The sequence below is a fragment of the Miscanthus floridulus genome, chromosome 12, assembly GCF_019320115.1.
Source record: "Miscanthus floridulus cultivar M001 chromosome 12, ASM1932011v1, whole genome shotgun sequence".
Lineage (NCBI taxonomy): Eukaryota > Viridiplantae > Streptophyta > Magnoliopsida > Poales > Poaceae > Miscanthus > Miscanthus floridulus.
The window spans coordinates 55154914-55171223 of NC_089591.1; the positions used below are offsets into that span (position 1 = coordinate 55154914).

The window sequence follows — 16310 nt, forward strand, 5'->3', positions numbered from 1 at the left end:
ATTGTGGTTGAGAGAGAAGAACCTGGACACGCATACAAAATGCAAAGACCAGTCTATTACATAAGCGAAGTACTAACAGAATCAAAAGTGAGATACCCACATGTGCAAAAACTACTTTATGCAGTGTTGATATCATCAAGAAAGCTGAGACATTATTTCCATGAACACAAGATTACAGTAGTAACCAATTTTCTACTTCAAGACATTCTACGCAACAAAGATGCAACAGGTCGGATATCAAAATGGGCAGTAGAACTCAGTGCTCTCAACCTAGACTTCAAACCAAGAACAACAATCCAATCTCAAGCATTATCCGACTTCGTTGCTGAATGGACAGAAATTAGTCAAAAAGAACCCGAACCAATACTTGATCATTGAAAAATGTATTTTGACGGTTCCCTAAAGTTAGAAGGAGCTGGAGCAGGAGTACTATTCATATCACCAGAAGGGAGATAATTAAAATATGTGCTACAAATACTTTGGCAGGCAACTAACAATGAGGCAGAATAGGAAGCATTAATACACGGTCTAAGAGTTGCAAGCTCACTTAGGATCAAAAGACTACTTGTCTACGGTGATTCAGCTGTAGTAATCAATCAAGTCAACAAGGATTGGGATTGTACAAAAGATAATATGGATGCGTACTGTGCAGAAGTTAGAAAATTGGAGAAAAATTTCCAAGGGCTCGAAATCCATCATGTACTAAGAGATTCCAACGTTGCAATAGATGTGCTAGCCAAATTAGGATCAGATAGAGCAAAAGTACCACCCGATATATTTGTGGAAGAACTCACAGCCCCATCCATCAAACAACTTGGAAACACAGAAAAAGAGAAGGAGACAACAGATCTAATGGAAATAGATCAAGCAGAAGAACCAGACCAGTCAAGACAAATCATAGTCATACAAAGTGATTGGAGACAAACATACATTGATTTTATCAAAGAGAAGAAACTACCCGAAGACAAAGCAGAAGCAACTCGGGTTGTACGAAGAAGCAAAAACTACGTTCTGGTGGGGGATAAACTATACAAAAGAGCAGCATCATCAGGAGTACTGCTTAAATGTGTTCCGACAGATAAAGGAAAGGAAATCTTGGATGAAATCCACTCAGGATGCTATGGAAATCATGCAGCCTCTAGGACACTAGTCGACAAAGCATTCAGAACCGGTTTCTATTGGCCAACAGCACTCAAAGATGCAGGAGAGCTCGTCAGAACATGCAAGAATTGCCAAATGTTTGCTAGACAATCACATGTGCCGGCTCACAACTTAATATGCATACCGCCGGCTTGGCCGTTTTCATGCTAGGGGCTAGATCAAGTCGGACCACTCAAAAAAAGCAAAAGGAGGCTTCGAATACATATTTGTGGCAATCAACAAATTTACAAAGTGGATTAAATACAAACCTTTGGTCAAATACAGTGCAAAAAGGCAGTGGAATTCATACAAGACATCATGCATAGGTTCGGCATGCCCAATAGAATAATCACAGATCTTGATTCACCATTTACAGCAAGAGAATTCCAATACTGGGCAAGAGATTGTGGGATAGAAATCGACTTTGCATCAGTAGCACACCCGCAGGCCAATGGACAAGTTGAAAGAGCAAATGGACTCATATTACAAGGTTTAAAACCAAGATTATATGAAGATTTGAAAGATTATGGTGGAAAATGGATCGACGAATTACCGAAAGTAGTATGGGGTCTAAGAACCTAGATCAGCAGAGCAACTAGATACTCACCGTTCTTTCTGGTCTACGGATTAGAGGCAGTACTACCAGCCGACTTAATATGGCTATCTCCAAGAATAGAACAATATGAAGAAGGCAAAGTAGAAGAAACAAGGCGGTTAGAAATTGATTCAATAGAAGAAATAAGAGACAGTACAATCATACAAAATGCAAGATATCAGCAAGGGTTATGAAGACATTATGACAAAAGTACTCAACCCCGATCACTAAAGCTAGGGGACTCAGTACTACGACTAATCCAGAAGAAAGATGGACGACACAAACTACTCAGTCCATGGGAAGGACCCTTCATCGTGAAGATAGCAACAGGACCCGACACATATGAGTTGATGACTCCAGATGAAATACCTATAAAGAACACTTGGCATATCAGCCAGCTCAAAAGATTCTACAATTAAGTACAATAGATTATACTCAAGTTTCAAGAGAAATAAAACAGAGATTATTCAAGAAGAACAGCTTCAAATATGAGCCCTGTCCAACTGACAGAACCAACCCGTAATCAGGTTAGGGAAAAAGGGGCTTCCCTGTTAACAGCCAACCCGGAAATGGTTGCACTACATGGGCAATCTTGTCACTCAACCATATGGAGATGGTCTGACTGACAGCCAACGGCCAAATAGCTTCTTGGGTAAGGAGACCTAAGCTAGCATTTGTCACTCTACCATAAAGAGATGGTATGACTGACAGCCCTGTCCAACAGACAGAACCAATCCATAATCAGGTTGGGGAAAAAGGGGCAGCCCTACAAACAGCTCAACCTCGAAACAGTTGTTGCTATACGGGCACAATCGCTTACCCCAAGAGCTGGTACGATTGCTTACTTACCCTGCAAACAGCCAACCCAGAAACGGTTGTGCTATATGGGTCTGGTCACCTACCCTAAGAGTGGTATGATTAAATACTTCGCCCAAGAAGCAGCACAAACACTCCAACAACTCGGTCGCCTACCCCAAGAGTGGTATGATCGACTACTTCGTCCAAGAAGCGGCACAAGCACTCCAACAGCTCGGTCGCCTACCCCAAGAGTGGTACAATCGACTACTTCACCCAAGAAGCGGCACAAGCACTCCAACAACTCGGTCGCCTACCCCAAGAGTGGTACGATCAACTACTTCACCCAGAGAGGGACACAAGCACTCCAACAATCCGGTCGCCTACCCCAAGAGTGGTACGATCGAATACTTCACCCAAGAAGCGGCACAAGCACTCCAACAACTCGGTCGCCTACCCCAAGAGTGGTACGATCGACTACTTCACCCAAGAAGTGGCACAAGCACTCCAACAACTCGGTCGCCTACCCCAAGAGTGGTACGATCGATTACTTCACCCAAAAAGTGGCACAAGAACTCCAATAGCTCGGTCGCCTACCACAAGAGTGGTACGATCAACTACTTTATCTAGAGAGGGACACAAGCACTCCAACAACTCGGTCGCCTACCCCAAGAGCGGCACGATCGACTACGTTGCCCAAGGAGGGGCACAAACACTCCAACAACTCGATCGTCTACCCAAAGAGTGGTACAATCGACTACTTTGCCCAAAGAGTGGCACAAACACTCTAAACAACTCGGTCGTCGACCCAAAGAGCGGTATGATCGACTACTTTGCCCAAGGAGCGATCTACAGTACAAATCGGTTGATTACCCCAAGAAAAGTATAATCAACTCCATCAACTCTACTACATCATAAGAAGAAACAAGCTATGGCAAAGCAGAAAAAAGCCACAAGGAAAGACAGGGCGAAACTTTTCCATATTATGCAAAGACATCTCAGAAGAAAAAGAAAGACAGGTCAAAGCCTGCTCATTTTAGTCAAAGACAAATTCAAAAGCAGGGCAAAACCTGATCATATTTTCAGAGGCAAGTATATATTACAAGAAACCACAAGTTCATTACATAAAACATCTAAGGAGCTGGAGGCACAGCAGGAAGCACATCCATCTATTCCAAGATTTGGTCTGTAAGACCACCAGGCTCCACCTTTGCCTCATCCCATCGCTGCGCAAACTCTACAGTCACGGAAGGATCTATAATCTGCTGAAGTGGAGCATCAGGAGTGGCAACCCGGATGAAGGATATAACATTGTTTACACAACGGTAAAAACCACCCTTGACAAACTCAAAAAATCGAGTTGACAACACCGGGATAATGCCTCTCAACCCATGAGCAAAGTCCTCCTGGCGACAAATAGCAGCAATAATAGGCTTCATAGCTTCATAAAGAGCCCAGAATTGATCTTGGGCACCTGTCAACTTAGTTTGGAGAGCCCAGAATTGATCATGGGCAGCTGCTAACTTCTCCTACAAATCTTGCACTGACTTCAAAGCCTGAACAAGGTCACAGTTAGCTCCAGATCTAATCAGCTTGGCCTGAGCAAATAAATCTTGGGCCTCTTTCAATTCGATATCAGAAGAAGAACTTACAGACTCAACTTGATTTTGAGAAGTACAGAGGGTATTGACCATCTCCTCTTGTTCTTTCTGCCAACTCTCCTTATCCTTAACAAGAGCTGAAAAGAAAACAGACAAAGAACTCAAAGAAAGAAACAAAAAACAAGGCAGAAAAAGCAAGTATGCAAAGAAAGGAGAACCCACTAGTTTTTTCTTTCTTCAACGCGGAGATCTCATTTTGAGCAGCAGTAACAGCATGCAAAGATGAGTCGCGCACCTTCTCAGCCTCAAGCACCTTAGCATTGAGGGCGGACTCCATCAGAGCATGCTACGCCTTCTCATAAGTCAGGACAACTTCAGTCTGAGCCAGCTCATCTTCCTTTCTTTTCAAATTGGCTTCAGCAATGGCAGTAAATTGCGCCTCATGAGGACCGAACAAGACATCCTAATCTTGAAATAAAGACTGCAAAGCAAAAATATGTGAGACAGCAGCAGAAAAAACCAATATCGAAAGTTAAAAAGAACTCGAATACCTTGAGTTTGGTGCCATACGCGCCCGAGAAATTCTCCCACAAAGAAACCAACTCAGACAGCCGCTCAACATGACTGAGTTGGACCAACTCCTCCCCACCCTGAGTTAATAGGAGAGTACTTGGAGTAGAAGTCAAAGGCTGGCCGGCACTAGAAGTACCAGCAGCATCCACAGCAGCAATAGACGAAGGATTATTATCAGCCGGCTCCCCATTCACTGCATCCTCCCGAGCAGCTGCTTTGAGGTTGTCCAACAGGGACAACCCGGTCGGCAGAATAGGAACAACAAAAGGGCTGCCTAAGTTCACTTCAACTCGGTGCTCCATTGGAGGAGACACCAGAGTTCCAATAGCCTCCTCCTCAACACGCAGAGTAGGAGAGGCAATACGTGGAAGAGAAGCTACAAAGAAAATAACCCATTAGACAGAAAAGAAAAAACCAAGAAAGCAAGCATAAACAGGAAAATAACTTACCAGCAGTAAAATCTTGTAGAGGTCCACCAGCATCAAGAGCTAGGGAAGAAGAAGTATCCTCCAAGGGCCTACATTCGAAAAAAGAGCTCGGGCCAGTCAGAGACAAAAGCAAAAATGGTGAATCAGAAGACAAGATAAATATACTTACTTGATAACCTTCTTAAAGTTTCCAGCCACCCCTAAGAAGCCAAGATTCGAGAGAGGCACATCGAACAAATCATCCTCAACCACCTCAAAGGAGGGGATTGGGAGGGCCTCCAGGACAGAAGTAGATTCAACTGTCACAGAAGGGGCACAAGGTGCCGGTTTCCGACTATAATGAAAAAAGCAATTCAGTTATTTAGGAAAAGAGCAAAAAGACAAGCACAAGAAAATTTACAGCAGAAGACTTACGATCGAAGTGATCAAGGGGACCTCATCCTTAGTCTCCACCTCGCTCAAGACAACAGACCAGCCTTCTATCAAGACAACAAAAGCTGGGATCAGTAAAACAAAGCAAACCAAAAGACAAAGGCAAAAACAACACAGGAGAAAGCACAAGCTCACCTACGAGAACATTACCTGTTGAGGCAATCTGACGAATTGAACGTTGCCTCTTGGGTAAAATATGCTTAGCAGCAACCTCTGACTTCCGCTTCCTGGATGACAAGATATATTGAGCAATTTGAGGATCAGGAACATACTCAACGTAGGAATGGTGACCTTCAAAAAAGCCAGTAATCAACCTGGCAGAAGAAGAACCAGGCCCAGTAGCAGTAACTACCATAGGACTCAGCAACGGCATCATCATCTTCATCTCCTTCTTCAGCGGGCTCTTCAACAACAGCCCCGCCACCACCAGCAACAGCTATCTCAAGCTTAAAAGACCGACCAAAACCCTGCAAGAGAAGAAGAAAGAAGTCAAAAACAGAATACAAATTACAAAAACCCAAAAGAACTCGGAGGAGATTACCACTTACCTCAGGAGGAGGATGAGCAGCATCATACTCTTCAACACGAGCAGGCATCACAGAGACCCCACCCAGAATATGCCCCAGGCATTCAAGAATGACCTCCTCAGGCAACTCGACATCAGGAACAAGTCAGGAAGGATCTGAGGGCCTAGTATATTCAAAGCCGTAATGCACCCTCTGCATAAGAGGTTGCACCCGGCGACACAAGAAACTGGCAACTATACAATTGCCACTTAAGCTTGCCTATTTAAGCACCGCAACTTGAGCGAGTACAGGCTTCAGAGTAGCACGCTCAGCAGAAGAGATTTTATCTTTCCAAATAGAGAGGGGAACGGGAAGAACTAGAAAGATCATGAGAAAAGGAAAGAGCAGGTTTTAAAATATAAAACCACTTCTCCGCCCAATTCTTTATAGAATCAGAAAGGGTAAGAGAAGGGAAAGAAACTCCCTAGCGGGATTGGATAAGGCAGCAGCCGAGAAAAGGAGTATTATTTTTGTCTGACAAACGCACACGGAAAAAATAACAAAAAAGAAGAAGATTTGGAGGAATTCCAACGAAAACTTCGCAAAAATGCACGAAGGTAGAAAGAAAAAGAACCCCATTAGGGGTAAGATGATGGATTTGAATCCCATAGGATCCAAGAAACTCAAGCAAGAAATCGGATGGGGGATAACAGAGCCTCGCCCGCACAAAAGGAACAAAAAGAACAGATTGATTCGGAGTGGGAGAAGGGACATCGTGCTCACCAGGACCAGAGAAATTAGAGAGACATTTCTCTTGAAGAAGGCCATGAGCAACAAGCAGATCCAACTCCACCTCCGAAGTCGACGGCTTGGGGAGTTGCCTCTGCATTTTCCGCATCACAACAAATTCGGTGTTCTCGATCACCTTGAGCGACGCCTCCTCGTCGATAGATTTACCCTTATTCTTGCTCTTGTTCTTCGCCACCATCTCAGAAAAACAAAGAAAAGATTTGGACAAAAATAGCAGGAGATCGAAGGCACAACGGAGCTAGGGTTTTGGCTGAGATTGGAGAATTTTTTACTGCAAAGGCAAGTTAAGCCAATAGTAACAGAGCAGTTATCTTTATACAAGAAAAATACACGGCCCACGAGGCCCAAAATCACGCGGATTGCCTGAAGAGGCCCTTCAAAGTTACCGTTCCACAATTACCGTGCACACAAAACGAAAAGGCAACGGTCCATTCAGACTATAATGGATACATGATGAATTAACACATTCACAAGGAGGCAACCAGGAAAGAAGGATGCAATAAGTCAGTCATGACAAAACACCACAGTACAAACATACAAAAGAGCTCGGCCACATCAATAAACAACTCGGTCATAGAGCAGAAAGGAATATTTTTTCATTTCATCAAAGGTACATTGAGATTACAACAGAATACAAGATCTGATGAATTCGACGAAGAAAGCAAAGGAAATCATTCAGCACGAGGTTGCAACCCTCGAACCAAGATTCGATATTACCAAGCAGGATAAAACAACTCGAACATACTTTTCTCCAAAGGAAAGGCGCACATCCAAGATTGTTATAGGTGACAGAGAAGGCACACACAAGTCATCCAAGATTAACAATGACAACCACGTCAATATGGAAGAACCCGGCATCATCTCTCAACACGTGCTGATCTGTATTGGACTGAACCTAAATGGCACAGCAGAAGACTGAATAATGGCTGATCTACAACGGACTGTCGAAGAACAAGCCAGAACACGCGCCAATCATCACTGTAAGAAGAACAAAAAAGAAAGGGCAGGCACTGGAAGATGAGGCAACACAACATACATCACTCACATCATAAGTCCTACACCATTTGCCTCAATATCCCTTACAGCTAAATACCACCTTGAGACTAGCCTGCTACTAGTCTCTATCACAAGACCTACACCATTTACTAGCAGAAGAAAACAGAAGAAAGAGAACAGGCCCGGGGGCTCGTCGAGCTCCCAAACTATAATATCCATGACTACAAAAAGAAGAAGAAGAAACTGCACAGCAGGGTATCAGCAACAGGCCATATTTATAGCACAACTCAGATGCACATATGCCAGACTCATGGAAGAAAAAAGAACTCCAAAAGGACAACCATGTGAACCACTGCAGAGCCAGGACTTCAGTAAAAAATTAGATGTGACTAGACCATCACGAAGGAATAATACATATCCAGAACAACCACAGTACAAGATAAAGCATATCCAAGAGAATATTCCACAGCAGCAATACAACCTGTGAAGACACATTGAATTCTCCAACAACCAGAATGACAGCAGCAATAAGCAGCCAAACAAACAACTCGGAGACGTGTGAAGGATCACATACAAAATTACAGTGTCAAAGGATTACAGTTGAAAAAGAACTCGGACAGAGAAAAATTATAAATCTCATTGATCGAAGACAAATACAAAGGTTACAGACGGCCAAACAGGACCGGATAAACTCAGACATAAGATAGAGACAAGATTCTTAAATATTGCAACAAGGAACCTAGTGGCGGCAGCAGCGGCCGCTCGAACGCAGAAGAACAGATAGAGCAGCATGATCATTACCAACCAAGCATAAGCCCGGGGGCTGCTCAACCTCACACACCAGCATATCTACGAATAAAGAAAGAATTGAAGAAGAATTTTCCTACTCAAGGCAGAACCACAACCAACAAAGAAGGTATTTATAGCAAACCAGAGGTAAACAAGGCTAAAGATCACAAGAAAGAGAGAGGAAAAGAACAAAAGAGCAAAGCAACAAAGGCAAATAGTGCCCAAAAGCAAGATTCCTGATAAAAAGTAAAAGAAGACGCTCACTCATGGCTATACAAAACCCATCCGTGACTAGCAAAAGACAAAGACCAAAGAAGTACAAATCAAGACCCTTCTTCTAGCTTCTTTTCAACAGAAAAGAACCCGGAGAAGGCTCGGGGGCTGCAAGTACCTACCACAGAAAAACATATTTTCAAATTTTTTGACCCTCCAGCTTTTTTGTACCAAAAAAAACAAGTGGCTCGGGGGCTACACTCAATGAGTGCAATTTTTGCAAAATTGCACTCGCTGCACTCAAAGGAAAAAGAACCCGGGGGACATCAAGCAAAAGTGCACATTAGCCAAAAGAAGAATCAAAGAAGACCATCTCAAGATTTCACTTCAAGAAGGACCCGGATCAAGACTACAACAACTCGGCCCTTGAAACTCAATCATGAAATACTCGAGGGCTTGTCGATGGGGAACCCTACGGGCCCCCCATAGACCATACTGTAGGGAGGTAGGCCTTGGTAACAAGGCCTACAGCCCAATCGCCAAGAAGAACGCGGAGCAAAGCAACGTGCAAAACCGAAACTCCAACTCAAACTATACAAGGAAAGGCGTCCGAATCGTAGCTTAGGACTCTGACCTTGTATCCAAATAGAACACAAACAACGCCTCTCAACGCCTGGACTATAAAGGGCTGGTGAGGGTACCCATTGTAAGAGGAGAAGGCATACCCGATACTCAAAGCAATACAACGCAAATAGGCTAACGCCAAAACTGGACGTAAGGTTATTACTCGACCAAGTCGAGGGCCTGAACCAGTATAAATCGTGAGTCTCTTTGCGTAACCGCCGAATTCCACTATTTGCCGAAGCCCGAACAACTGTCTCGGGTACCCCCGTGGCAGGCTATCGGTGGTAAAACATCGACAGTCCCTTTTAGTCGGGTGTTTGATCCAAAGTGATTAAAAGGTGAGGCAACCTAGGCTTTAGTCCCATTTAAGCAACCCTTAGTGAGTAATTGGCTAAATGCTCATTTAGTCATAGTGTTTGGATAAAAAGTGACTAAATAGGATTAAAATTAACCAGCTAAACTTTAGCAGCCCAAATCAAACACCCCCTTAGTGAGCCGACTTTTTTGTTTTTTAATTCTTTTTTCAAAATAATATTCACATTTATATCCTAGGAGACCTATTTTCAAATTTGGACCCTAGGGATCGGCGCCACAAGCCATGGCGACAATAGATGAGGCCTGAGTGGTGTGGCAGGATGATGTGGCACTTAAATGGAGCTTTTAATTTGAGGCTCGGCGCCAAGATCCATGGCGACGAGCTCCGGCCACATCGATGCCATGTTGTGCTGCTACTCCACCTAGGCCTGGACTCTCGACGCTAGCCGCTATGGTCTATGACGTTGAGGCACGTTATCTCGGTGCCATAATCTGTGGCACTCATTCTTCGAAAAAAATCTCCCCGTAAATGTAAATTTAAACTTTTTTTGAAAAAAGTTTTTTTTTTTTAAATGGCATAGGGAGCCCACCGAAGTGATGATTGATGAGGAATGAATGATACCAGGCCTAGAACAAGAACGAAGAAAAGACTATTGCACTTTCCACAAAACAGAACAAAAGTGATGACTGATGAATGCTAGGCCCAAAATAGGTGAAAGAAAAAGACGAAAAAAAAACTATGGCACTTCCAAACAAAACAAAACAAAAGTGATAACTGATGAATGCTATTAGGCCCAAAATAGGTGAAAGAAAAAGAAGTATTGCGCTTCCAAAACAAAAGACCAAAAGTGGTGACCGATGAATGCTACTACGCCCAGAACAGGACCGACTAAAATGAACTATTCCAGAACAGGAATGAAAAATAAAACAAAGAAGATGCTGATAAATGCAGACCAAGAACAGGAACGAAAAAATAAAAATAAAAAATTCCAGAACAGGAATGAAAAAGAAAAACAAAGAAGATGATAAATGCAGACCAAGAACAGGAACGAAAAAATAAATAAAAATATTCTAGAACAGGAATAAAAAGAAAACAAAGAAGATGATGATAAATGCAGACCAAGAACATAAAAATTAAAATAAAAATATGAATAAAAAGAAAACAAAGAAGATGATGATAAATGCAGACCAAGAACATAAAAATAAAAATATGTCTGAGCCCAGGTTCGAACTGGGGACCTTTAGTGTGTGAGACTAACGTGATAACCAACTACACCACCCAGACATTTATGTTTAGTGGAAGTATATATCTTTACTTGACGTTTTTATTTACCCTAATCTTTAAGAGAGGCTTCCTTTGGTGGATTCTTTGTGTTGTTATTTTGGAAAATATTTAATATGGAGCTAATCTGAAAGATAGGCTTCCTCTGGTGGATTCTGGAGACTCTTTGTGTTGTTATTTTGGAAAGATTTAATATGGAGCTAATCTGAAAGACAGGCTTCCTCTGGTGGATTCTGGAGACTCTTTGTCTTGTTATTTTGGAAAGATTTAATATGGAGGATTTTGCTACTAGTAGAGCTTATTGAACTGTCTTAATACATTAAGATTCTAAACAAGAAGTTTGTGGGGTAATAGAAATACTGACATGTTTCATCTAATCATAAACATTAACACAGAGAAATTTTCAGACAAGTGGGAAATATACGTCGAGTAACAATCAAGCTGAGCCAACTCTTGAAAAAAAGAAATTCACACATTGTGAGGAAGATGAATTTATTCGCCATTTAATTGTTCAGCTGCTCAATGTGTATTTTGGAGCCTTGTGTCGGTTGTGGTTGGAGCTGACAGTAAACCAAAATCTTTTGATCAGTTCTAAGGTGCCTTTGGTAGGGATTCAAATTTTTCTAAAAACGTTTTAGATCCAGAATTTCATAGATACATTTCAGATCCAGATTCTCTTCAGAAACGTTTCTATCATTTTGTGGAACCATTTGGTTAGCTCGCTAGATTTTTGAAACTACAATTAAAATAAGGAGAAACCAGGTTTTGGATGTTTCTCTAGACTAGTACAAAAAAACGAGAATCGGTTCCAAGTGATTCATTGAGAATCTAAAACGTTTATCGCCGCCAAAACACATTCTAAGCGTGGTGTAAGTTGTATTTGCCTAAGGGAAAGCAGTTTTACATGTTTTTCTTTTCTCAATCACGCAAAAGGTTTGTGCGTCTTTGTATTAAGGTGGAGAAAAAAATTTAATACAACACGCCTTAACGGCTCAGAAGAGTTTTACATGGTTAGGCTTTGCTGCCATTTGCTAGGCCCTTTGGAGGTCAACGAATAATGTTTGCTTTGGAAAAGAAATTAGTTAGATCTCCTACTGAGGTCATTTGCTTGGCATGTTCATTTATCTCTTATATCGGGCAGGTTTACACAAGGGCAGATCAGGCAACGGCGCTGTTCCATATAATACGGTTGCGTTGCCGACCTGATGGTTGATGGAACATGTCTAGGGCTTTTCTGAAGATGCAAAGTGAACAATAGAGAGAGAAGTTGGGAGGAGTTAGCTTTTCCTGACGCAAGTAGCATTTTGATTTTCAGCCCTGATGTCGAGTTGCCAGTTGCCACTGGCGTTGGATATGTGGTAGTGGCTTGAGCCGAGACTTGTACAGCCGTACAGGTGTGGTGGTTTTTCTCGGTGGTAGATTTTGGATGTTAGCCTTGGTTTGCGCTAGCTGCTTAGGATCGCCTTCGGTGTTTGCCATTGTCTTTACATAAATTTTCAGTAGGATCTCGTTCTTTTCTTTCCTTGAAAGTCATAAATACACATAGGTTTGCAAATTGCAACCCTTCGCTGATAAAAGCCTCCACAACCTTCCTCGCCATGCCAGGTGCTGGAAGGTTTACAAATTCGAAACGAAATAGCACCATAGCAAAAGAGCATAGCCGGAACACACAGAAACCACTGACTGGGCATGTGAAGTCTTAAGATAACTATTAGCAGTTCAATTTCTCAAATATTTCAAATATTGGCATCAAATCCTCTAAGGTACAACAATTTAACAATGACTTACCAGTTGCTTACAAAGTTTCACGAAGCCACACAACTTAACCAGACACTCTTAACTGTTGAGCACTCTATTGAGAACAACATCATGGTAACTGATCCGCTCAACCTTCAGAAGTAATCTGTATTGAATGATACATCCAAACCCACCAATCTATGGTCAAATGAAAATTGAAAAGTTGTCTTGGGTACAGTATCTACCCCTTACTTCCCAAAGAATTTGGAGAGGCGAACTGGACCTTCCTCCTCACTTTCACTGTCTCTGCGCTTGGACCTTGATCGGTGCTTCTTTTCCTTCTTTGTTCTCTTCGATTTCGACCGTGATCTGGACTTCCTTGAACCCCTATCCTCATCATCGCTGCTTGAAGATTCCGACAATGAGCTGGAACTTGACTCTGATGAACTTCTGTGCTGTTAAAGATTTAAATGTGAGTGCACCCAACAAAATTAAAGTGATGTACTGTTCAGACTAATTTTAGTAAGGATCTTTTGTTCTTCAAGCTCTTCTAGTAGGAAAGTATTCAGTTCATGCTATCTGAAAATAAAAACTAATGTACCTAGATCAGGATTATCATAACTAAATATATTTCCATTAGGCAGATCACAACAATTCCACAAGTAAGCAGGTCATAAGCTAGAGTATACCTTTCTCCTCTTTTTACTTCTTTTCTTTGCATCCTTATCCTTCCTCTCTGTTTTCAAAATTCTTTTGTCAGCAGAACCATTTAACAGATGCAATATATTTATTCGAAGAATGGCAAATGATGGAAATACTAAGATCCTAACATTACAGGTATTATCATTTGGCAGGTTATCATAGCCCGTTACCTTTCTTCGAAGATGATGATTTTGAGTTTGAGCTCGAGTGATTTCTTCCATTTGCTAGCTTCTGAGCTCTTTCAGCATCCAGTTGAGCTCTATACTCCCTCATCATTTTATCTTTGTCAGCCTCCAGCTCACCCCTTTTCAGTTCCTCTTCCTGACAGTGAACAAGAATACCATCAACAACTACAGAACTACTTATAAAAAAAACTTTGGCGATTAGAATACAGCCTTGGAGTAAGAACATATGCTGCTAACATTAAAAGGCGCAGTATGCTTAACCAAATAGTGGTATTGAGTGCTGGAAACCTGGAATCTGTTGCAAATAAAACTGAGAACCTGAAAAATGCTGAAAAGGCCTTGTTTGGAATTACTAAGGTTCGCCTATAAAGACACCACGGTTGAGAATTACTACTTATGAGTGACTCAACAGTCAACATATGAATCACCCAAGCCAAAACATCGAAACCATGATGGAAAACTGTTATTTTGAGCGATGACATGTGAAAGATGTGAATGTTATGTATCATGGCGTCTGACATATTAAATTATGGGAAGGTCACACCGAAGTGGACGGCACATGAAATGAGCATGTACTAGACTGCCAGGGCAAAACTTCAGGATGCTAAATATCCAATTATGCCAGTTGCATTTTCATCTAAAGTAACTTACTAAATGATCTAGAAAGGCAATAAACATTATCAGAACATAAACTAACATGAGCAAATTTGGTCATAACTTTTGATGAGCAAGTTAGAAGAGCAGAACACAAAGGTGACTCAGTAGTTAGTACTACTGATACACTAAATATTGGAGTGCAAGAACGCAAGCTGTAGCTGTAAACATGAGCAAGAGACAGATTACTAAAGCTCAAGCAAAATAACGTGCGGGTGTACCTTCTGCTTCTTCTTGAACTCCTCCCAGGTTACGGTGTGCGTCTTGTTAAGGCTGGCCAGGCGCGCCGCATGCCACTCTGGAGAATGAAATGAACCGTCCGTCTGCGACGGCCCTCGTTAGCCAAAGTTCTTTTTCTTTATTTTTCACCCAAACTGAAAGTGGGATGATAGCCAAAATTCCTCAACAGCTGGAATCCTACTCTACCATATATAATTGGCATACTAATGGGCTGCGGGGAAATAATCAGATCAGGATGGATTGCGAGCCTGGAACTCGGAAGTGTGGATGGGAATCAGAGATCTGCTAGGGGAGAGGAAGGGGACCGACCATGCCGTCTTCGGGGGCGTCGGCGGCGCCGGGCGCGCCGGACGAGGGCCCCACCCTCGCCCGCTGCATCGCCTTGTACGCCTGGTTCTTCCCCATCTCTCCCTCGCCGCGAGGCCTGGCGAGACCAGATTGGAATCAGAAGGGGGAGGAGCAGGAGCCGGAGCGGGGACCGGAGATCCCTTTCGTTTCTGCTGGTCTGGTGCGCGTCTCTCTGCTTGCCGTGACCGTGAGTTATGATTGAGTGGTCGGTGATAAGGAGGGACAGTGGCCACGGGGAATGGGCTTTATCTTTATCGTAGCCAGGCGATTAATCTCGGCCGCTGATGCTGCACTGCTACAGTACTGCTGTTGTCTTACAAATTTATGCATGACACAAGAAACCAACGATGTATCTCAGTATCTATTTTTGTGGATAGGCTTTGTATGGTATAGCAAAGCTCGAGCAAAAATAAAATACTCCCTCCGTACTTGAAAATGAAAGGCTTGGGTTAAACATTGTTGGATTTGGAAACGTGAACAGCCTTTTCGCTTGTTGGTTTCAGCCAGGGCTTATCAGCCAACCAACAATGTTTTTCTCTCACAACAAACCAGCACCAGCCGAGCTTATCAGCCCATAAACTAACCAGCGAACAGGCTCGAAAACTATATGAATATAAATAGATTTGTCTTGAAATAAACTTTCATAAAAATATACATATAATCACTTTTCGATAAATATTTTTACAAAACCAAAAAGTCAAAGTTATACTTTGGAGACCGTGTCACTATTCAAAACAATTTTATTTTTGAGTATCGAGGGCGTATATGATAACAGCGATGTGGGTGCATCTGTACATCTAGCAAAGTTCAACCAAAAGTAAAATATACAAAATCAGAGCTATGGGTACATTTAAGGGCTTGTTTAGCATAATTCTAGCTCTTAGATCTAGGTTAGATCTTAACTTATAGAGTACATTAAAGTAGTTTAGATATTTATATTTAGTCTAAACTAAATAAAAACAAAAACAATTCAACTAAATGCTCTCAACCTAATACCAGCTCCAAGAAATTCACAATATTTTTGAAGCTGGAGTACCACCAAAAGAGGACCAAGTTATTTGGGTGAAGTGTTTTTCTTTTTATTTATATGGGTCAAAAAACAGAGCCTGTTTTAAATTTTAGCATGCAAACTCCATATCTGACGTGGAAATATATCTTGGTGGGTGTCAAGGTATTTGTTAGATTTCGTCTCACGGCTAACTCATCTAGATATATTTTTGCTCCTAATAACCTTTTTAAGAAGATTTATTAGAGCACGGTCAACGCGGGTTGATAGTCATATGCTTCAACTAAAATCTACGTACCACATAGGCAAGGAATACGTGAGGTCATTCATTTCATAAAG

General features: G+C 42.1%; 1 protein-coding gene and 1 non-coding gene across 3 annotated transcripts; both read right to left on the minus strand.

The window, feature by feature from the left end:
* Positions 1-11028: 11028 nt before the first annotated feature.
* On the minus strand, positions 11029-11102 carry TRNAV-CAC (transfer RNA valine (anticodon CAC)). The gene has a single exon. It is a non-coding gene; the product is annotated as a tRNA-Val (tRNA).
* A 1708-nt stretch (positions 11103-12810) lies between these two features.
* LOC136496478 (uncharacterized) lies at positions 12811-15172 on the minus strand. 2 transcript variants are annotated; one of them, XM_066492169.1, is made up of 5 exons: positions 14927-15172; positions 14599-14700; positions 13709-13859; positions 13526-13572; positions 12811-13291 (listed from the first exon to the last, which is right to left on the minus strand). In XM_066492169.1, the coding sequence occupies exons 1-5, from the start codon at positions 15020-15022 to the stop codon at positions 13085-13087; spliced, it is 603 nt and encodes a 200-aa protein (XP_066348266.1). In that variant the 5' UTR covers positions 15023-15172; the 3' UTR covers positions 12811-13084. The 2 variants fall into 2 exon arrangements, with proteins under 2 accessions (XP_066348266.1, XP_066348267.1); XM_066492170.1 differs by having other exon boundaries at positions 13099-13286.
* Between the last annotated feature and the right edge of the window lie 1138 nt (positions 15173-16310).

Bases quoted from the DNA above. Each gene is read 5' to 3' on its own strand.
- LOC136496478 (XM_066492169.1), bottom strand. From the start codon at position 15,022: ATGGGGAAGAACCAGGCGTACAAGGCGATGCAGCGGGCGAGGGTGGGG. The intron at 14,701-14,926 runs GTCGGTCCCCTT...GGGCCGTCGCAG, and splicing joins ACGCCCCCGAAGACGGCATG to ACGGACGGTTCATTTCATTC. The intron at 13,573-13,708 runs GTAACGGGCTAT...TTTTGAAAACAG, and splicing joins ATCATCATCTTCGAAGAAAG to AGAGGAAGGATAAGGATGCA.